The 23,310-nt window shown below is 40.6% G+C and overlaps 1 protein-coding gene across 2 annotated transcripts; it reads right to left on the bottom strand.

Annotated features, from left to right (window-relative positions):
• Positions 1–234: 234 nt before the first annotated feature.
• On the bottom strand, positions 235–21,616 carry entpd2b (ectonucleoside triphosphate diphosphohydrolase 2b). Of its 2 annotated transcripts, XM_078271450.1 has the most exons (9): positions 21,024–21,613; positions 17,101–17,218; positions 14,809–14,959; positions 7,967–8,126; positions 7,372–7,599; positions 6,377–6,646; positions 4,509–4,628; positions 2,730–2,864; positions 235–2,637 (listed from the first exon to the last, which is right to left on the bottom strand). In XM_078271450.1, exons 1-9 carry the CDS (start codon positions 21,138–21,140, stop codon positions 2,422–2,424), a joined length of 1,515 nt encoding a protein of 504 aa, XP_078127576.1. In that variant the 5' UTR covers positions 21,141–21,613; the 3' UTR covers positions 235–2,421. The 2 variants fall into 2 exon arrangements, with proteins under 2 accessions (XP_078127576.1, XP_078127577.1); XM_078271451.1 differs by lacking the exon at positions 6,377–6,646 and having other exon boundaries at positions 21,024–21,616.
• Positions 21,617–23,310: the final 1,694 nt, after the last annotated feature.

Raw genomic sequence — 23,310 nt, 5'->3', positions numbered from 1 at the left:
CTCTTTTATTTTGAGGGAAATGTGACTATACCGGAAGTCATCGGAACTAGCCGCATACTTCCTGTAAGCAAAGCATTCGGGTAGTTGTAGTCCAGTGCAGAGCAATGAAGGAAAGACAAGACACTAGAATGGAAAGGACCAGTAGACTCATTGTACAAAGGAAAAAAAAATTGTTATTTTGTTATCATGGATAAAACATACGTGACCACAGAAAGAGCTAATTCTAGTGAAATGTAAGGTATAAAAATTGTCTACTGAAACATTGTTTTAATGGGTTTAAAGCCACATACAGTAAACTGCACCAATTTTCACCAGGATTGTCCAAGTGTTTCTATTAGCAAAAACATATTATGCCACAAGTATAATTTGATGCTACAATATACATACAAATTAAACTCGCAGGGGCTTTAATGGATCTGAAAGAATCTTGTAAATTCTTGAAAAATGTGCCCAGACATGGCCACTAGTTATAATACATACTACATCACATGTCAGATTAAAGAAAACAAAAACTTGTTTAAAAAGACAAACATAAAGTCTGTGAGTAGGCTAGAATTTGTTTTTTGGCAGATTAGATTCAAGTTTTGTGCATTAACATAATGACACATCATTCCTCTCTGTATGTCAATAGGGAGTGTGGTATTCTAGTTTAACTTAAACTACTGTATTGGCAACGACTGTGTCATCCTACATTTTAAAACAGACATCAAGAAATAAAAATGTATGCGAGTGATTCAAGAGCTCCCTTCTTTCCAATATCGAACTGTATTATGAAAACGCAAGTTTGACCATTAAATCCTTTGTTGAAACAGCTCGTGATTGTTTTTCTGTCCTTACACAATAAAACTCAAAAGTAGTTAATAACCTCCTCCGTGTGACACAAGATTTATAAGAAGAAACATCACAATGACAGTTTTGAAGAGACTGATCCTAACAGCTTTAATGTTTCCAGAGACTTGAGTTGGTCTCTGGCAACAAATGTTAAAAAAAACCCATCTGTATCTTAGTGATTATTTAAAGTTAACCTGGGCAGAATAAAACTGCCACCTAAAAAACATCTTTGAATAAATATATACACTCACCTAAGGGATTATTAGGAACACCTGTAAGATTTCTTGTTAATGCAATTATCTGATCAACCAATCACATGGCAGCTGCTTCAATGCATTTAGGGGTGTCGTCCTGGTCTAGACAATCTCCTGAACTCCAAACTGAATGTCAGAATGGGAACGAAAGGTGATCTAAGCAACTTTGAGCGTGGCATGGTTGTTGGTGCCAGACGGGCTGGTCTGAGTATTTCACAATCTGCTCAGTTACTGGGATTTTCACGCGCAACCATTTCTAGGGTTTACAAAGAATGGTCTGAAAAAGGAAAAACATCCAGTATGCTGCGGTCCTGGGGGGCGAAAATGCCTCGTTGATGCTAGAGGTCAGAGGAGAATGGGCCGAGTGATTCCAGCTGATAGAAGATCAACTCTGACTCAAATAACCACTCGTTACAACCGAGGTACGCAGCAAAGCATTTGTGAAGCCACAACACGCACAACCTTGAGGCGGATGGGCTACACCAGCAGAAGACCCCACCGGGTACCACTCATCGCCACTGAAAATAGGAAAATGAGGCTACAATTTGCATAAGCTCACCAAAATTGGACAGTTGAAGACTGGAAAAATGTTGCTGGTCTGATGAATCTCGATTACTGTTGAGACATTCAGATGGTAGAGTCAGAATTTGGCGTAAACAGAATGAGAACATGGATCCGTCATGCCTTGTTACCACTGGGCAGGCTGGTGGTGGTGGTGGTGATGTAATGGTGTGGGGGATCCCTTTCGCCTTCAGAACTGCCTGAATTCTTTGTGTCATTGATTCAACAAGGTGCTGGAAGAATTCTTTAGAAATGTTGGCCCATATTGATAGGATAGGGTCAAACACGGTATTAGTATGGTGTTCCTAATAATCCTTTAGGTGAGTGTATATTATATATAATGAAACAGTGTTTGATTACATATTATTTCATATTACTGTAACAGTGCTTAAGAACACAGTCACATTTTCTACAAAAAAAACCCAAAAGCTTTTACATTTTTTACATGCCATACATTAAAAATTGGTTTGACTTTTCAAGAATAAAAATGACATTGATACCTCTCCTGTAGTGCCAGTGCCACCAGGGGAGGAGTTGGCTCTGTACTTCAGTACATTTGATTTGAAATAAAAAAAAATAAAAATACTTACATTAAGGTCATTTTTATACAGTCCTATAATTTTAAAATACAGAGAGTAAACAAAGTCAACATAACTGTGATTCTAATTATGCAATTTTAGTCAAATCCTTTGCAATCACAGTATAGAGCCAACACGAACAAAAACCTATGACTGTCTTACTGTTTTCTGACTGCACTGTATGTTTGTTACAGTATCTAGATGGTGCTTTCACTGCCTCCTTTCTTCTTCCCAACACAAACTCGGAGTAAGATAAAAACCAGGACCGCTGCAAGCTGGAGGACAAAGAGAAAGAGAAGTGTTCCCCACGCTCCCGGGGTCAGGGCCTTCCTCAGCCCCACCGTCTCTGCCGGCAGCAAACTGCTCAAACTCAGCATGTAGCCCAGAGCCCAACCCACCGAGGCGTCCCCTGCCTGGAGGAGAATCAGCGAGTCATTACTGCACGTTAGTGGAAAATGGGTCTTGAGTATATACTTTTATGTAAAAATGATAATGAAGTTCTCACCTTCTTCTGGAAGGAAATGCGTGGGAATGACGTCTCATCGAAGCTGTAACCTCTCAACATGAGAATCTTAACAAACACAGAGGAAGCACAGTAGTCCTGCAAACGAGACTTTTGCTGTGGAGCCAGAAGCAGCAGCTGGAACAAAAACCAAGACTGGGTTACAATGTTGAAGAATACAATATATAAAAAAACATAACTGGAATTACCAGCATGCGGTTAACTGACTCTGCCAACCAGTCAAGTTTAGGGTTGGGTATCGGTTGGATTTTTACGATTCTGATCCGGTACTTTTAAAACGATTCCGATTCCTAAACCGATTCTTGAAAAACTGAAAAATGACATCAAAGATGTAATATGTTTACTAGCGATCACGTGCAGTGAATGGTTAATATGCTTTTACGTCCGTTTTGGTGAGCCCAGAGGGAAAATATAGCATTTAAAAAGTAGCCTACATTTACGGTAGCTAGCTAACAGTAGACTACAGAGAAAGTGTGATATTTTTACGTCCGTTTCGGAGCGACAGAGGGAAAATATTTCAGTCGACACATTAAGTGGAACCGAAATTTGTGATATAATCCGGTCCGATTCCTACCGGTTGCATAGGAACCGGTTCCATAGTGGAACTGGGTTTCGGTATCCAACCCAAGTCAAGTTGCAGTTCACATCCATGTCTGGCCGGTCCAGACTCATATAATATATGTAGTGTAGGCTTTGAAGGAGTTTAATAAAAAGGTATTAAGTCTATTTTTTTGGCAAAATGTGAATGCTTCTCACACATCTTACATATATCGCTACAATCACCACAGTTTTAAGATTAGGATCACCCATTTAGTATCTGACCAAATGCCCCCCCCCCCCGAGTTGTAGCACTGAATAATATTTTGCAGAATAATATGATGCCACAGTAAAGTTGACCTTTGGGATATAAAATGTCATCACTTTATACGTTTTATCCTATTAGACATTTGTGTGAAATGTTGTCATAATTCATGTCAATATTCAGAACATATTCATTCTTGAGTTATGGCCAAAAACATGTTTTGTGAGGTGACCTTGACCTCCAGAATCTTATCAGTTCATCCTTGAACCCAAGTGGATGTTTTTGCCAAATTTAAAAGGAAATTCCCTCCAGGGGTTCCTGAGATGTCACGTTCACAAGAAGGGGACGGATGGACGGATGGATGGACAGATGGACGGACGGATGGACAACCCAAAAAACACAATGCTTCCGGCAACAGCTATCGCAGATTACTATAGACTCACATCCACGGTAAATGCTAGATTGGAGCCACGTGTCGACGTGCTTAGGATTAGGAATGAGCAGTGGGGATTGGTTAGGGTTAAGGTTAAGAATACCAGGGTAAGCCAATCAGAGACAGAATAAGGCCGGCAACGAGGCACGTCCTTTGACTTCGACACATCGAAGGGATCCGATCTAGTATCTACCCACATCCACCCAAATACATATGGGGTACAGAGTGTGCCACTAGAATACGTCTGAAGAGTCATGCTAGTGGCTCTGTTAGGCTGTGCTTTGAGCTAAATGCTAATTGGAGCATGCTAACACGCTCCCAATTACAATAACAACATGCTGATGTTTATCAGGTATATTGTTCACCATCGTAATGTAGCGCGTCAGTATGCTACTATTGCTAATTAGCACTAAATACAAAGTCCACCTGAGGCTGATTGGAATGTCAATAGTTATGATCCACACAAACTCCACGCATGCACAGACAGTTCCAAATAAATGGAACATAAATAGAAAAAAACCATTACTTGGTTGAAAGTCATCGTGCACACAGTTTTGGCTGCTTCCTCCAGTTGTGAAGGAGTTTTCACTGTGATACCGGTGGTGTGCTGCAGGAACGAGTGAACGTAAAAGAATGCAGAGAACGCCTGATGCACAGAAAAAAAGGACAAAATATAAAGTCAGACTGGGGCAACTAATAGTACATGGAAAATAATTTGGCAATGAGAGCGACAGAATGACAAGTAAATAATGGTAATATTATAAATGTGATGAGCTGATATAGATATAAACACCTCAATAGTACAATACGCAGTTTCACTTAAAAAATACTTTTACCTGATAGTATTTCTGAATGCAGTACTTCTACTTGTAATGTTTTATTTTCATATTGTGGCATTGCTACTTTTACTGAAAGAACAGTTGTCACATCTTGTACTCTTAAAAAAGCAGTGTGTAGGATTTAGGGGGCTCGTTAGGCAGAAATGGAATATCATATTCATAATAGGGCTGTCAATCGATTAAAAAATGTAATCTAATTAATTACATTCTCTGTGATTAATTAATCGAAATTAATCGCATACATAATTAACGGTGCCTGGACCGATACTTTTTAAGAAAGTAAAAAAAGAAAAGAAAAAAAGGGTACTAAACCTTGGTGGTGACATTAAAGAACGGCTTGAAAATCGGTCAAAATTAAATGATTTAATAATAATGTATAACAATAACTTATTTCACTAGTAAATTGCTGTTGAATGACAAAAACAACCATCAGATGGGAAAAGGACATTTACAATAACGTTAAATGCACCACGAGGCTGTAGTTTACCAGTTTCACTGAACGCACCGTCTGTGTTGTTTCTCCGACGACAGCTGCAGATTGTTACATCCCGGTGTTGAATCCTCTACAGTAAAACACAGTCACACTTTACACCGTTTAGCGTTAGCTGTCAGCATTTTAACCGTGTTTAATCCAGCTACTAGCTAGCGGTAGGCTAACGTTAGCTGCTGTTGAGTATAGTGTTAACTAGCGTCACATGCAGCGGGGTTTGTAACGCCTGTTTCAGAGCATCAGAGAGAAGCGCAGACATATCAGTGGCACCAGATTTCGGTAGCCAGGGTTGGCAGGAAGAAGATTTTTACAAGTAAATGTTGCAATTAATGATCCAGGCAGAACATTCTCGTCTCCCTCCTTCATTTTACAGTCGAATGGTGGCTAGAACGGCTCCGGGTCAAACGTTCTCAGATTAATTAATCGAAATTAACGTTATTTTGACAGACCTAATTCATAACTTTCATTAGTGTATAATCCCCTGAAACTAAGAATGGTTGTGTTTTCATTAGCTTAGAATGAGCCCTTCATAACTCCATAGGGAGTGGGGTCCTCTACAACGGAGCCCAAGGCCGCCATGTTGCATGTTGCACAGCCACGTTGCACCGCCACGTTGCACTGCCATGTTTCTACACTAGCCCAGAACCGACAAACCCAACACTGGCTCTAAAGAGTGTCTTTTGCATTTTTACATTACCTGAAGGCCACCGTAGGTTCCGCTGCATACAGCTGGTCGCAATCTGCAACCTCACCTCTAGATGCCACTAAATCCTACACACTGCTTCTTTAAGTCCATTCTGCTCATGGGTTTCCATTTAAAGTGTTCTAACAACTGCTTATCCAAATGTAAGGGTCTTTTATGCTTTTGCTTGTGTGCTATATTATGTTGGCTTTGTATATAGTCTTTGACAGAGTACAGTATGAAAATGCTAAAAAAAAGAAAGAAAACTTTGTAAGCATCACTAACACTGTCTGCTTCCCTCGTCTACAGACCGAACTTTAGTCTACAACGCTACCAGTGTGTACAACCCCTCTGTGTCATCTACTCCCTACAGCCTTTCCTACCATGAAGCTGCCGGTGACATTGGGCTGGAAGACCTTATCAAAGGAGCACTGGGAGAAAGGGCAGCTGTCGAAGGAGAAGATCTCAGACACGTTGCTCAGACAGTGTTCATAATGTCCGCTGCCTTGTACTGTCAGGGAGGCTTGGGAGTTGTAGGAGCTGGGTTTGTACTCTGCTGTACACGGAGAATTGAATATACTGTTCAACTTTAAAGTTTGATTGTGGCCTGCAGGATAGCAGGGGTGAGTGACTGACCCGGAGTAGTCCTGAGACTGAGAGAGAGACAGACAGAGAGAGAGAGAGAGAGAGACATACACAGAGTGATATGACACATTCATGTAACAAACCCATTAAAAATAGTTATTTTATTTAAAAATGTATAATTAGATACGTTGTATACTACCATACAATGATTGTGGAATGATGTCTTACATGATACAGTATTTAGAACCCGACCAATACTGACATGGCTGATCTATTGGGATTATTTTGTTTATCACAGATGTATCGGTATGATGTACTATGTGTTGGTCTGTAAGTAACATGTCACTGCAGTAAACATGCCTTTATCCACCAGAAAGCACTGACAAGTCTGTAAAATGTCCTGCTCAGTAACTATGTTAGTCACAATTATATCATAACCAAATTTAAGGGATCTTTTAGAATTTCTACATATCCCCTAAATAAACTTTGGCACAATAACCTCACAAGTATTGTCCTTTAGTATGATTTAGGTTCACTCTCTCCTGTGTTATAATATAAATACTAGTTACAGGGTGTCTGGGTAGCTCAGTTGGTAGAGTGCGTGCCCATACATAGAAGTTTACTCCTTGATGGAGTGGCTGCAGGTTCGACTCCGACCTTTGCTGCATGTTATTCCCCTTTTCATGTCTTCAGCTGTCCTGTCAAAATAAAGGCCTATAATGCCCAAAAAATTATCTTGAAAAAAAAAAAGTTGTTTCATTTCATTTTTAATGGGTGTGTCATGTTACACTACCTTCACTATATGCGCCAGCAGTCTCTTGAGGACCTGGTCCTGCCCGTAGCACAGGAAGCTGTGTGTGTACAGAGAGTATTTCTGCCCATAAAGATGCAGCTTCATCATGTCGTGTTCGTCTTCTACTTCCTCCTGAGTAGCAAATGTTATCTGGGTGGATGCCCCGCCTAAATCAAGCGCTCCCACTGTGGGCCTGCCGGGGCTGAACCAGCGCCCCACAAAACCATACTGTGGAGATATAATAAAAAGGAAACAGTAGCAGAATATATTTTTCCTGGTCATTATCTTAAGAACAGTTGCCGATTTCATACCCTGATAACAAGCAGACATCAGAGGGAATAGTGATATAGGATCATTAGTGTTGCAGAGGCCACTAGGTGTCAGCAGTCACCCTCTAAAGAAGCTTTGAAGAGACAAAGACATCCATTCCCATAGTCTTTGCAACAATTAAATGTTAAAAACTAGGCAACAGTTTTAAATGATAATTTGACACTAGTATAGTTGATTTAGATAAAAAAAAACACAACAGATTAACAGATTTAGAACAGATTTAAGATGCTGACTACAAAAACAAACTTCATACAAGTTATGGTACCTTTATAAAGTTCTCTAAGAGATAGTTGACGGTGACCCAGCCGTATGCCCCCTCCTCCTGACCGCTCAGGATGGCCGCCCCCTGGTAGCTGAAAGGGTAGGACTGGATTTTGTGGCCCACTTCCTGTAGAATCTGAGCTGCCAGCTCTGGGCTTGAGATACTTGTTGAGAGAAACAAAAGCCTTATTTTACTAAATGTGTTACAAGTCACAGCTGCAGTAGGTGACTTTTATGGACGTTCAGTCAGAGGTTGTATGAATAAAATGCTACGTTTAATGGTCAAAAAATTGTTTTCACAAACCACAGAAGGACTACGGAGAAACTACTGGCTCAATTGTCATGAAATTTGGTGGAAGGGTGTAGCATGGGATACGGAAAAAGTCATTTAATTTTGAAGCGCAATTCGCTTTCGTTAAAATTTCGAGACAGGGTAAGGAAGAGGTCTGCAATCTCCGAGTGCTCTTCTAGTTACTCTCCGTCAGAGGTGTCAAGTAACGAAGTACAAATACTTCGTTACCTTACTTAAGTAGAAATTTTGAGTATCTATACTTTACTGGAGTAATTATTTTACAGCAGACTTTTTACTTCTACTCCTTACATTTTAAAAATAGCCTCGTTACTCCTATTTCAGTTCGACTTGTTTTCATTCCGGCTTGTCATCGTTCAAAAAAACCACACAAAACTATGTTATCGAGATAAATCGTGCCATCCGGATAGAGTGAATTTGATTGTGGTTGGATGGGAAGTATAAACATATACCATTCCGACACCCTATTGGTTCGTACACAATCCATCGCACCTGCACATGACACAAATCGCGTCACACTCCAGCAAGGAAATAGCAGACGTATGTAGCCTAGTACGAAGATGTCCGTGGCAGAGACTCAAGAGAACTCGAGCGAAATGTCCCAACCAAGCCCCAGAGAGGAGGTTGGTAGCCAGGAAGACCAGCCAACCCTTCTACATCCCTGGCCGTACCTGGAAAACTTTTTCGAAATGGTTGGCTGCAAAAACAACTCCTTTCGAATGCGCTCCCAAGTACCACAAGCTAATTGTTTCCAAAACTCACGTCTTATTTGAAAAAGCATATTGATATTATTTTTTTCCCCTTACATTACTTTTATACTTTAAGTAATTTTGAAACCAGTACTTTTACACGTTCACTTTTATTGCCCTGCGCTTCAGGTTTCACTCCTGACCTCTAAAACTATAAAGATTCAACTGACCTGGAACATAAGGCTGGCATTAGTCTCGCTTTGCCAGACCATCCACACGCTGCGGAGCGAAGGAGGGTCTGTGCAACAGAAAACAGATGGGGCAAAAATGAACTTTTTAAAGCTTTTGAAGGATTCCTTTTAGGGTCCGGTGTGTAGGCCTACCAGGTCAGCCTGTCGAACATATTAAGTGCTCACGAATCCCCCTCTTTTACCACTCATACTGCCCATGCACTCACTGTTATAGTAGAGCAGGGCTCAACGCTAACTTTTTAAAGTGGTTGCCAGGCTTGGCAACCAGGCATCAGCTTATGATTGCCCAAATTGACAATACGGTTGCCATGTTTTAAACTGCCTATATTAGGAGCAATTTCTTATTCAACTATACCACACATTTTAATAATGAAACAATGAGAGAATGGCTTGCAATATAATTTCCCATCCCTCTCAAATAGGGGTGCAACAGATCACAAAACTCACTGTTCGGATCACGGTTTGGAGTCACGGATCGGATCAATTTTCGGATCAGCACAAAAAAGGGGGGAATTTAAATGATTATTAACGTTTAACAATGATTACTTCTTTCACCAGTAAATTGCTGTTAAACGACAAAAACAGATGATAAAAGGGTATTTTACAGACTGCTGTACGTCCCGCTGTTGGAATCCTCTACAGTGAAATACAGTCACACTTTACACCGTTTAGCTGTCAGCATTTAACCGTGTTTAATCCAGCTGCAAGCTAACGGTAGGCTAACGTTACCTGCTGCAAAGTGTAACGTGTTATTAATGTTTACTAGCGTGACATGCAGTGATAATTCTGTTTCCTCCGTCTGTTTTGGACAAGAGGGTAAGTGAATGTCTGGAAAGCGTAGGCGCCATTTTGATGCTACCTAGCGCTAACCCGCCATTAGCATTCCATTGACTGCCATTAATTTTGATGTCACTCTGACAGCGAATAACTTTACATCTGAAGTGTTTAAAGACTTTGTTTGTCCATTGTTTATTTCTTAAGAAACACGACAATGTATAAAAGGCTCCATTACCTTGTATCTCACGTTATGGCTCCGTAGCAGACGTTTTTGTAAAAATAGGCTAACGATTGTGTCATAACCCCGCGATTTACTGTCACATATTAGAGGAATTACCGTATAGTACAGGAGAAGCTCACAGGCAGTTTCAACTTACATTAGCTGTTTAAGTTTAATTACTAATGTTAACTAGCATTTTAGTTAGCAATAATTAGCCTGTGTCCATGTTATCTCCTTACATATACCTACGCTCTCCGTCTCTGCAAGATTGGGAATGATTGAGATTTCTCTTGGCACAGCTACCAGAAGACTTACAACTTTCAGACAGGTTGCTCACGTCACATTTACGTCGTCTCTCTCAGTTGGAGGCTGCGCAGAGCAACGGGATCTGTTGGTCCATTCTTATATACTGTCTATGGTTTTGGAGCATCAGAGAGCAGTGCAGACATTTAGGTGGCACCGTAATGAGGCACCGAAATCCGCTTTGCTATTCCGTCCGGTAGATACCGGGCACCGGTGCCATATTAGCAGCGGATTTTAACATGCGCCGTTAACTTTGCAACTTTGGTTGCAAAGGGCAACCGTTACTGTAGATCCCTGTAGAGTACTGCTCATGCTGTCTGCTGTGGCGGTGCGGTCGCTCAAAACATTGGAAGCAGGACAACCAATGAATGAGCGGGAATCATTCTCTCGAACAAGGAAAGAGTCAGTGAGTGACTCGAGTCAAGACCGCCTGGCAGCTACTCACTGAACAAGACCAAATGGAATGAACCCGTAGCAGTTGGAGTCTGCTTAATGGATAAATGGCAACTTGGGTGAGTTTTCTAACAGACCTGTGCCTCCCAGCAGCGGCCTCCGAACTTCACATCATGAGACTGCAGAGTACTCAGTTAGCAGTTTAATTGACTGTTTTCTTGACAAATCATTAAGGACAATGGTAACACTATCCAGACAGGATATTCGGCCCAGCCCCCTCGCCGGTGGCGACAAATGCTGGTACAGTAATTAACAACCCAACAGAAATGCGGGGTGATTTCTGGGTGGAGACAGCCTGGCAGCTACACTCACTGAACGAGACCGAATGAACCGTCCTCTCTAACTAGGAGGTCTAATTTTCACCCTCAAAAAGAACAACAGGTAACATTTACATGCATCATATATAACAGATATCCTATTGAGCTTACATAGCCTACCTACATACCGGTGGTATGCTGAATCAATGCATTAAAACGAATATTTTATCTTTATTATTATGTCAACTTATACATGATGACTCGTAATGCTTTGAAGAGAAGTTTGGTGGGGCAGGCAGCACTGGCTGTTGAACGTGCATGTACTAGAAAAGAGTGTCACAGAGAAACGGACGCTATATTTTGCAAAAAAAGTATCAAAGCTCGAAAGGTTCAATACATTTACATGTGCCAACTCAAAGGAACCAATTCTGTGAAAAGAATTGGTCCGCCAATCACTAATCAACAGGTAAATTAGTTCATTTATGTACATTGTATGGAGTTACATTAGTGGCAACATTTTATGAGTGCAAAGGGATGTTTGGAGTGCACAGATAAACAGATAGAAAAAAGGCAGACTGTTTTGCCTCTCATTGTTGCTTTTAGACACATTTGCGCTTAGCAAATAATTTACATATTCAAATTTCTCATTTTTTGCTGCATATTCGCATAATAAAATAAACCTCACGGCGGGATGTTGACAGTGTCTGAGTGCTCTGTCAACACCATTACTTAGTGTTCTCAGAGCTTCATGCACTCACACTGTCTTTAATCAATCAGAATGCTAATTGGAACAGGAGGTAGTTGTAGATCGTCTGTAGAAAAATGTCTTGCCAAAAACTATGCCAAGAGAGCAAACCTCATGAATAGTTAGTTATGTTTTGTTTACGGCATACTACCTATTTCTACTGACTATGACATTCATTATTATACTGTAGCCCCGCTGAAGAACTTTTATAAGTAGGAAAATTGTTGAAGGACAGACTTTATACAGCGGGGAAAATAAGTATTGAACGCGTCAACATTTTTCTCAGTAAAGATATTTCTGATGGGGCTATCGGCATGACATTTTCACCAGATGTCAGTAACAACCCAAGTAATCCACACATACAAAGATATTAAAACAAATAAGTCCATAAATTAAGTTGTGTGTAATAAAGTGAAATGACACAGGGAAAAAGTATTGAACACACTTGCTGAAATTTATTTAATACTTAGTAGAAAAGCCTTTGTTGGTAATGACAGTTTCAAGACGCCTCCTGAATGAAGAATCTAGTCACACACATTGCTCAGCTGTGATTTTTGCCCATTCTTCCACACAAACGGTCTTCAAATCTTGAAGGTTCCGGGGGCATCTTCTATGAACTCTGATCTTCAGTTCTTTCCAGAGGTTTTCAATTGGATTCAAGTCAGGTGATTGACTGGGCCATTCTAACAGCTTGATTTTCTTTCTCTGAAACCAATTGAGAGTTTCCTTGTGTGGAAACTCTCAATTGAAACAAATTGGAAACAGAGTGTGTTTGGAATCATTATCTTGCTGAAATGTCCACCCTCGTTTCATCTTCAGTATCCTGGTGGATGGCAGCATATTCTTATCAAGAATGTCACGGTACATTTCTCCATTCATCCTTCCTTCAATTATATGACGTCTGCCAGTGCCAGATGCTGAAAAACAGCCCCACACCATGATGCTCCCACCTCCAAACTTCACTGTTGGTAAGATGTTTTTAGGGTGATGTGCAGTGCCATTCCTCCTCCAAACATGGTGTATGCTATGACAGCCAAAGAGTTCAATTTTGGTCTCATCTGACCAGATTATATTCTCCCAGTATGTCATTGGCTCGTCCAGATGTTGTGCAGCAAACTTTAAGTGAGCGTCCACATGCCTTTTCTTGAGCAGTGTTTTCTTGTGTGGTGTGCGTGCATAAAGGCCATGGCGGTTGAGTGCATTACTAATTGTTTTCTTTGAAACAACTGTACCTGCTTCTTCCAGGTCTTTCTGAAGATCTCCGTGAGTGGTCCTTGGTTCTTCGACAACTCTTTTAAGTATTCTATGGACTCCTCTGTCAGAAATCTTGCAAGAATCACCTGGTCGTGGCCGGTTAATGGTGAAATTATGTTCTTTCCACTTCCGGATAATGGCCCCAACAGTGCTCACTGGAACTTTCAGAAATTTAGCTAATCATTTTTAACCAATGACATCCATATTTTTTTCTACAATAAGCTTCTTGGGTCTTGGGACAACTCTTTGCTTTTACCCATCATGAAATGCTGCTTGAGTGACACATTGGTAATGAGAAATCTTTTTATAGGCCATCAATTAGGACTAATCCAGCTGATATTAATTTGCACTAATAGGGGGCAGGATTGCTTCCTAAATACTGACAGATTTCAGCTGGTTTATTGGCTTCCCATGTGTTTTTACACCCCTTTTTCTTCATGTGTTCAATATTTATTCCCATTATCATTCCACTTTATTACACATAACTTTTGTCATGGACATACATGTTTTGATTTCTTTGTATGTGTGGATTACTTGGGTTGTTACTGATTTCATTCCAATGGCCCCATCGGAAATATATTTACTGGGAAAAATGTTGACACGTTCAATACTTATTTTCCCCGCTGTATGTTTGTATTCCTTCACATGAATAAATAAAGAAAGTTTGAGTACATTGAAGGCTTAAAGGCAGGGTTGGTAACTATTTCCAATATACACTTTTTTATATATCGTTTGAAATTATTATTACACCTTGACAGCAATAAATAACTTATGGGCTCTGAAAAAGAAGAAAATCTGTAGCTGCTGTAGTCCTGTAAAAACACCCACCAATCACTGCCTCGGGGTCCGCTTGGAAAGAACCAATGAAATGCCTCCTTGCCCCGATGCGCATATTTTCTATCCCTCCCGTGTACGGAACATGAGTTCAATGCACGTCGTCGCCGCCAGAGTTACAGTACTGCAAGTCTACCGGAGAATGGAGGAGAAAACTCAGCAGAAATTGCCACTGAGACATTAAGTAGTTTTGAGTAAAATGGCAGCCCCTTCACCGCTCTGCTCTGAAGCAGCACCGCAGCGGTGCTCGTGCACGTCTGTGTGTGGGAGGAGCCCCGAGGAGATGGCACTTTAAAATCTTGCTAGCTTTTCAACATTACTAACCCTGCTTTTAACAGAGATAGGCCACAGACAGCTCTGGATGCATACTATGTAAGTATGTAATAAAAGAGAAGATATGCACATACCCTTAGTCAAGAACATATTTTTATAATTCCTGTGAGTCAGAATGTCTGCACATACCATGTTTTTTTATTGCTGGTTATATATTACATGGCCTAATTATGTTTCGAAGAGCACTTTGTTGTAGATGAACTGCATTCATTAAACAAGAATGTTGATTAAGTTCTGTATGTGAAGGAAAAACAGTCACATAAAAACAAAAAGTAAACCCAGACAAAGACAGTACACACACACACACACACACACACACACACACACACACACACACACACACACACACACCACACACACACACACACACACACACACACACACACACACACACACACACACACACACACACACTCTTACTGCAGAAGCCTCATGCCAGCTGTAGCTCCCAGGTACACAGGTGTGAGCTGGCGTCTTTCTTTAGGGATGTCCTTCACTGCCTGGTCCAGACATGTCTCTAAGCTCTGCCCTGCTGCTCCCTGTTTGCCTGCATAGCTGGAGATCCCTCCACCTGAGCCAGAGATTGACAGGAAAAAAAGAGAAAAACATTGCTTTACATGATCAACATGTAGAATCTTGTTCTTGTGTTGGCTGTTGTGACCCACATGCATCTTGATGTAACTCAAAATCACCCACAAGGCTAGAGATTTCCCAGCTACCTGGAAAAAAAACTGCATGACAATCCACTCACAACTGCGGGGGAACTCAACTTGTAGAACAGCATAGTAGTTATTTCTTACTGTAAAGTCACTGAATATAGACTTCACTAATAAGTGTCAGGACAACAATTGTTACAAATAATTTAAGGAACCTTGTAGCATTTTCGTTAAGATTTTTTTTATTTTATTATTATCATAGTGTACAGTGAAAATATAGTGTATAGTGAAAAGGGAGGGAGGGAGAGAGAGAGAGAGAGAGAGAGAGAGAGATTCAAATCCAGGCCACTGTAAAGGACTCAGCCTCATTACTGATTGACGATTGCCTGAAACAAACACTTGATAATACCATTTCATCCATTCACAGGAAACAGCTGGCACTAACTTTCTTTGTCAGTTTTAAAGTGGCCAAAACATACAGCACAGGGTTATACCATGGGAGGAGGGGTCATACCACGTGCATGTAAGTGTATAATTTCACCATAAGAAGATATATTACACCGAAAACCTGTATTTTGAATGTAACAAGTTCACACTGAAGGCTTGAAAGGAGGCGGACATGTTTGTAGCTTGCTCTTCCACACTCACCCAATTCACAGATAATGTGGAATGAAAAGCAGCAATGGACAAATGAATGAATGCTTGCTTAAAATTTGCAAGCATTCATTGGAAAACTCAAAACAGTTGTAGGACTATACAGTCTGTGTATAGGACTGCAGAGTTGGTCATCTAAGGGTTAAAAATATTATGCCTGGACTGGTCCATGTAGCTCTATAAGGACTTCCCTCTTACCTGGAAGGATGTTGGTTGGTTGGTGGATGTTAGACTACTTCCACATGACGCAAGTGTGGCATTACAGTAACAAAGGATTCCAACGGCTACCCAGAGAAACCAATAAAGCATCAACACTTCCATAAAAACTTTTCAAACCACTACCACAGCTTGTTCTACTTCTCATCTGTTCATTTATAGGATTTGTATATTTTAAACACTCGCATCTTAACCATAATTTACCAAAATATAGCTAGATTCACAGCTTCCATTTCATACTAGTGCAGTTACCTGAGCCATAAAGTGCTAAAACATCTGTAAAAACCTAGTGAATCACTTACACTTTGTTTTCTCACACACACACACACACACACACACACACACACACACACACAGAGATATATATATATATATATATATATATATATATATATATATATATATACACACACACACACACTCTGTATGTTCCACACACTTGCTGAAATATGCCAAAATATACAGTCTCCAGTGTAGGAAATTAAAAACATATTTGGGTGACAACTTTTTGTTTTACAAAATGTTGGGGGCCCTTTAAAGAAATAGTAATTAGTGCATAAAGTTGCCGTTTTCTATTGTGAAATGAGCCCAGATAAAAATGCATACAGTAATCACCACTGTGTGCCAACCTTAGTAAATAAAAAGCATACTATGCTATTATCAGCGCTGCCTAAACTGGTAAATGCAACTTTTTTCCTAAATTTTGAGGGACATTTTTGCTCCTCGATTATGTTTTTCAGGGCATTCTGAGATTTCTTGGGGCATTTTTCACCCCTTAATTTCTGACACTGACAGCTTCCATTCGTAGCTATGTGTTTAGTTGCTTAATGTTGGCCTGCTAATGGTCACTGTGAGCAACATGCAGCTAACCGTGCTAACATAAAACGTTAACGTAAAAGAAGACTAAGCATAGGAACAGAAATAGATAGTTTTGTAGCAGCACATTTTAGCTTTTTTTATTTTATTTTACTGTGAATTTTGGTTTGCTGTTGGAATGTTTTGTAACTGTTGTGAATCTGAGCCGACTACAGATGCTGTCCTCTGAGAAAAGAAAGTTATAAACTTTTCAGAGCCACTTCTCAAGGCTACGTAACGCAACAGGAGTAGTGGAGTATTGGTACCCAAGTGTTTGATATGCAAAACATTTGTTGTTTTGGGTTTTGATGGAGAAAGTGCTTATACTTACCCTTAACACGACATTCACTGTGCTGGGTGACCACGCCTGTGCCATTTTGCTTATCTGCTGGCCACTTGTATATATACAAAGCTGTGTGCGAAGATCCAGCATCCAAGACGATCCCATACTAGAGAGTGTAACAGGCAGACAAAAAACGTCAAGAGAGGTTATTGTGCTGACAGCCTTGAAAAGGGGAGTTTAGTTAAGACAGAAGAGCATGAAAGACATTTATGACCGTGGCTTTCTTCACAGCTGCGTGACCTGAATTTAGGCATCTGGAAGGCATTCGGCTGCAGACTAGGTTAACTGTAATATGGACCTTCAAAGGTAGCCCTCCTTATTTTACGCAAGTACACATTTGTTCTTTTCTGTATACAAGACCATGTTAGGAGGAGTTTAACTTGCAGTGATTATCATCAAAAGATAAATATTTAGTCAAAGTTGATCAACTTTTAATAACTTCAAAATATTCATATTAACGGTATTGTTGTTAGCTCTGATATGTACCACTCTGTGAAGCAGCTCTCAGTTTTCAATTCTAATGACATTGCTGATTAAGGTTTTAGCACTTAATGTACAACTTTGATATTGTATATACAGGATTTAAAAATGTCTATTGGGCTACACAAGACCACAGCAATGAAACATTCATTCTAAAACAGTAGTTTCCTTCAAAATCTTGCTCCACTTCTTGCATCCAATCAATTTTTATCTTCGTGATCTTGGCCAAAATAAAAGATGCTTAATTTTCATGGCAAACTTAACAAAACACACATGTTGAAACATGTGTGGGAGTGCTCGTGAGGCGTGTCTGTGCAAATATCAGTTCAACATGCAGCAACATTTTGGACCTGGGAGTCGTTACCTCTTCCAACCATCTGATATTAAAGCACAAATAACAGCAATGAAATCCTGTATTCTGCTATAATTCTCAGCCTGCTACTGATCTGTCCCAATCATCCTGGGAACAATACTTTTTACTGTTCAATTTCCCATTTTAATATTAACTCCACCTACAGTTTGTTCTGTTAAGTCTCCCACCATTTATCTTAAGTATTGGAGGAAGTATTTTCCACTAAACAACTGAGACAATTAGTACGGACTTTCCCAGTTGGTAAGCCCAAATACTTCCTCAAATGCCGTGGTCTACTCGCTGTGATCAGAAACCTGTTTCCCTAACAGTGTTTCCATTTTATCCACTATGTACAATATTAAGCAACTTTAAAAGCAGCTACGAGGAGTTTTTAAACTGGTTATGGAAACAGTCTCAATATAATATGCATGCCTCTATGAGGTCTTTGGTGTTTTTTGCCCCCAACATCTCCTCCCAGGCAGCACGGCAATGGTTATGTTTAGGGTTAGGTTAGGGTTAGCTGCCTGGAAGGCGCCGTTGGAGGCAAAAAACACCATCGAGCCCTCTATGACCTATATAAGCAAAGAGGCCATCAGCGCCAAGATTGGCTATTTCTATATTTTTATTCTTAATGCCCGTCCCTGGGTCCGATTCCCCAGAAATTAATCAGACAGACCCAGACTAGAAGAGCCTTTTCCAAGACAAAGTTTTGCAGTGAGTATGTTAAGGCCTTTTTACAGTCGCAGCCGACCTGTCGTGAGCCAATGTGACGTCAAAATGACGTAGCTCTCGCTGGCGCGCCAGGATTTTGATAGCGCGACCAGAGGTCGTGCACCACTCTATTTTTTTCAGAGGTGCGCGACAAAGAAAACGGGAACACGGACGAGTTTGAAGGCAACCGGATGCCAGGACTCTCAGAGTGACTGCAATCTTGATCCGACGAAGTAGGTCATCGAATCAAATCGAAGCATTGAAGTCAATGCTGATGCCAGTTCTGCCATTGTTTACCTTTTTCTTCTTCTTCTAGTCCGTAAAGCAAAGTCGGTAGCCTTTCCTCATTAGCGCCACCTCTGTTCAGGAGAAGACTGCAACTAGTGTCGTGATCACCACGCGTGAGTGTAAAGAGTTATGGCGCTCCCATGACGTCACATTTGAGTCGCGACAGGTCGGCTGCGGCGAGTATACCGGATGCCTTAGCCTGAGAATTTTATTTTTTACATTTTTATTTTGTGGTAATGGCTGATATTGGGGCAGGATAAGCAGACGGAAAAGGAAAAGAATTGAACGAAGAGCAAAACATAGCTAAAAGGGACAGTTACAGAGCACAAAACGAGTCAACCTTGGTCAGTCATTCAACAGATGGAGATAATGGCGGGATTTGAAAGGATTCCTGCCACTAGCCAGATCACAATCTTTACGACACGAGGTGGTGGTGCTCATGGAAACACTTGGCGCTTTTGTCCGCCAACACAAAATGAAAGTTGCTTTAATCTTTGCTCAAGTGAAAGGAAACACTCCAAAAGTGTAGAAATCCAACCGTGCAAGGTATGTGACTGACGATTCAAAGAAAAGAGACTACACACGCGTACACACAATTCCCCGCTCAGGCATTTGCCAAAACACTTGCCAAAACTTTTCAATATGAGTACAATAGGTGAAAAGCAACGTCATGTTGAAGTGTTCCTGGTTCTCATAATATTTTCTCATTACTGCTGTGCAGTGAGTTGTAAGAACTCGCTCTAACACTTGCCAGAAACACAGAGCAGCTCTAATGATCCGTTTTCTTCTTTCATTTGATTAACTATGGGAACCGTTTCACTTCTCTGCCTGTCAAATGTAAGAAACACTTTTTAGTCCTTTTTGTGACTGGTCAACCACATTGATACTGAGTGAAAGGGCGGCTACAAAAAAGGAACCATGGGACGTTTTAGCCGGTAACACAAAAGCCAGGGAGCAGAGGGAACAGAAGCTGGAGTTGACCTGTGCTGCTCTGAATGCCAAAGCCATTAAAGCTTGATTTCCATTCCGAATGCAAGGCAGTCCCTTAAATCAGCTGGTCGCTGCAAAGGTAAAGTCTTTCATATATTTTGTTTCATTACAATGAGGCAACTTTACAGCTTATCAGTACCTCAGCCATGAGGTCACCTCTTATTATGGTCTTGTGATAGGCAAACAACACACTGTCCTCAGCTTATCTCCAGCTAGAGGGATGAGTGGCATTTAGCAGTGACCAAGAACCAAACACTCACATAATAAACTACCGAACAAGATAAGATACCGTAGCTAGCATTTTCAGGTTGTCAGAAATTATGTTTGACTGATGGTTTGAAAATGAAAATGCAATGTACGTACCTAACTTAAATTACTTAACAAACATACTTATGTGAACCCAAATCATGATCTTTTGATCTTGTTGCCTAAAACTAGTTTGGTTTCAATTCACGACAAATCCTCGAAACGTAATTGAGAATGCAGTTTCATTGTATGGGCACAATTTTTTTTTAGGGGACAGCGTAATGTTGTGTAGGGGACAGCAAAAAAACGAAATTATATCAGCATACATCTTAGTCAAAGATAAAACTGTGTTAAATCCAAGCGACCCATAGTAAGAGTGTGGAGGCAACATGAAAGACATAATGGCATGAACAAGTTATAGGATATTCAGAGCATGACATATTAAATCAAGAGCACAAAGTATGAATTCATATGCACAATTTTTTTCCATTCACACAGGGCTGAGAACAGATACAATTTTCAATTTGGCGTGGTATTTTATCTAATATTGTTTCACCTGCACTTCCATACCTTTAGGGTGCAACAGCTGAGCAGAGAATATTTAACAAACGTGAATCCAAAGATATGAAAGGACGCAATTGCGAACCTAACGAAAATGTAGGCTACAAATACTAATAAACAACAGCAGTAGTCTAATAATGTCACAAAATCCTCTAGTGCCACAGATTGTTGTGTAACACCGTTTTTGCTCCCTGTCTGTCTGCATCCTACCCAGCGCAGCGGTTATCCCGCAAGCTGGAAAAAAGGAATCCAGAAATAGGCTACCATATAGAAGCGAGCTTACCATGAACCCCGGTGCCTCCTGGACGTCTTCGGTGGGAATAGTCAGGAGCAGGATGGCAACAAGTCCAAAGAGCAGCAGCGCGATGGGGGCGGCTGGGTGAGCGGAGCGCAGAGCCATGGAGCCAAAAAGTCAAGTGCAGTGCAGCTCTGCTCTGTCTGCGATTTGCGACCGCTGCAAGATAAAAATGACTTAATAGCGGTTGATGGCTTCCCGCCGGCCGGGGCGTTAGAACAGTCCGCCTATGCTTCTCGCTTCACCTGCTGCTAGCTCCTGTTTTACATTTCCCTTTAGATAGCGAAGTCTGACCGGAATGTATGTCCCGAGTCGAGCGCAGCCAAGTCCTCCTCCATGTGGCTGAAAGCGCCTCCTCGGTCAGTGAATGAAAACAGCTCCAAGGCTACTGCTGCCATGGAGGGGGAAATGTTTTTATATGGCCTGAGCTGGTGGAGAAACTGCTGCTTATTGACATTCACCGGTTACTTAGGTTGGAGCTATACAGTATAATATGAGTCTAATCACTTCCTTGTTTAATTCAGATAGAGAACCACATGATAAGTGTTAAATCATTAATGTGGAACAGGGTTGGCTTACACTGGCACAGGTCCAGATTGCAGGCCGTCGGACTGAGCTGAGGAGCTGCAGAGCAGGTTGTTGTTTTAGTCCTGTATTTGCATGTGAATGGGTGAAGTTTAAAACCTGACTTGCAAATTGCGCCCTCATTTGAATGCCTTAGTAAAAAGCATGGACATGAAGTTTTGACTGGAGGCCTATACTTTCTTTGTACATGTACTTTTTTTAAAGTCTATTTTTGCTGAAAACCTCTTCTGACAGTGGCTAAATTTAGCAGAATATATAATGAGTTATTTTGAAGGAGCTTCTGAATATTGCGCTTCATGTTGCCACTCGGGGCACTCATTTTCATTTTTCTATCCTTTGCAAAGATAGCGCAAAAAACGAATATGCTAATGCAACTATTAATATGACATATGATTTTATATATCTTCTGGAAGACCTGAGACGTAAATGCCAAAAAAAGATTAGAATAGCTCAAGCTCTTTAATGCAGATCATCACACAGCGGTATTACTGCCTCCTGTCCAATGACTGAACTTCAGGTTGTGCGCGGTGATAGATTTCGTAATGATGTTGAATCAACGGACATGTAGGCCTTAATGTTTGACATCTTTTCGTTGAGCAAAGAGCAATGTTAAAAAGAGAAGCTGTGATAATAAAAAAGAGAGATCCTGTCACAAATAGTTGCCATACATTCATGAAATACATTACTAAAGTGGCATGATGGGCCAAAACATATATATTTATATCTTAAAATAATCTCAACTCATGGTCCGTTTTCTCTTGTTGGGATTCAGTTGAAAGCTCCTCATGTCTTCATCAGCAGATTGAGCTTCCTCAGGTGTCATGGAACTGTAACTGACTGTCCTCCCCTAAAAAAACGACTCCTTAGATCTTTTGTACAAGCATCTTATTACGACCCATATTTACGTTTATAGTGGCGGCGACCTCTAGTGGCCTAGTAATCATGACGAGAGAAAAGGAGGAAGTCAGGTGACGTAGTATGAAGAGTGACAAAGTCTGCATAACAAACACAGAACTTTGACCTGACCGACTCAGGAGACCGCTGTTCGTGTCCCGTGTGAAATCAAAAGTCAACGTTGACTTATTTTCACTAATGTAATTAAGTTGACCTGTAAGCTAAGTTACCTCTGAACGTAGTTACATCAGGTTCTACGTCACGTGCGTAACTGCGCAAGTTAAGTTGCATGACAATGGTAGGCTGCTTTTTTTTTGGGGGGGTAGACATGGACATGATAAGATAAGGGAGATTTTAGTCTCGCATTGCCAGACCTTCCTCCACAGCGCTGCGGAGGAGGGTCTGGCTAGTATCATTCTCCCTTCTCTCTTTTCTGTGAGGATATTGCTTGAGCCATAGTGATATTATTTTGTTTGGTATGGTGCTTGCCTTTGTCACCTCCAATAGCCAATTGTGAATCACCTCAGAGTGTAATTGTCTGTGAATTAAAATGTACATTCTTCTCTTCTATCATTTGGATACTGTTAAAAAATATCCTACAAGTTATAGGTGGTTATTACAATTATTTCAAATAAGTTATCTGTCTAATCTTATTAATTCAGCTTACTCCAAAACATCCAAATCGACTCAAAAATCATCAAAATCGGTCCACCAGGAGTTGAAATGTGGCCACTTCTGGTAAAAACAGCCATTTTGAATTTTAAAAATGTCAGAAAGGGATTTAGCATCCTCAACA

This window comes from Sander vitreus, chromosome 16 (assembly GCF_031162955.1).
Source record: "Sander vitreus isolate 19-12246 chromosome 16, sanVit1, whole genome shotgun sequence".
Taxonomy (NCBI): Eukaryota; Metazoa; Chordata; class Actinopteri; order Perciformes; family Percidae; genus Sander; species Sander vitreus.
The sequence above is the reverse complement of the archived record's forward strand: the minus strand, read 5'-3'. Positions and strand labels throughout refer to the sequence as shown.

Bases quoted from the DNA above. Each gene is read 5' to 3' on its own strand.
- entpd2b (XM_078271450.1), bottom strand. From the start codon at position 21,140: ATGGCTCTGCGCTCCGCTCACCCAGCCGCCCCCATCGCGCTGCTGCTC. The intron at 7,600-7,966 runs GTACCATAACTT...ATATCTCCACAG, and splicing joins TCTTAGAGAACTTTATAAAG to TATGGTTTTGTGGGGCGCTG. The intron at 4,629-6,376 runs GTAGGAAAGGCT...TCTGTGCATCAG, and splicing joins ATGTCACCGGCAGCTTCATG to GCGTTCTCTGCATTCTTTTA.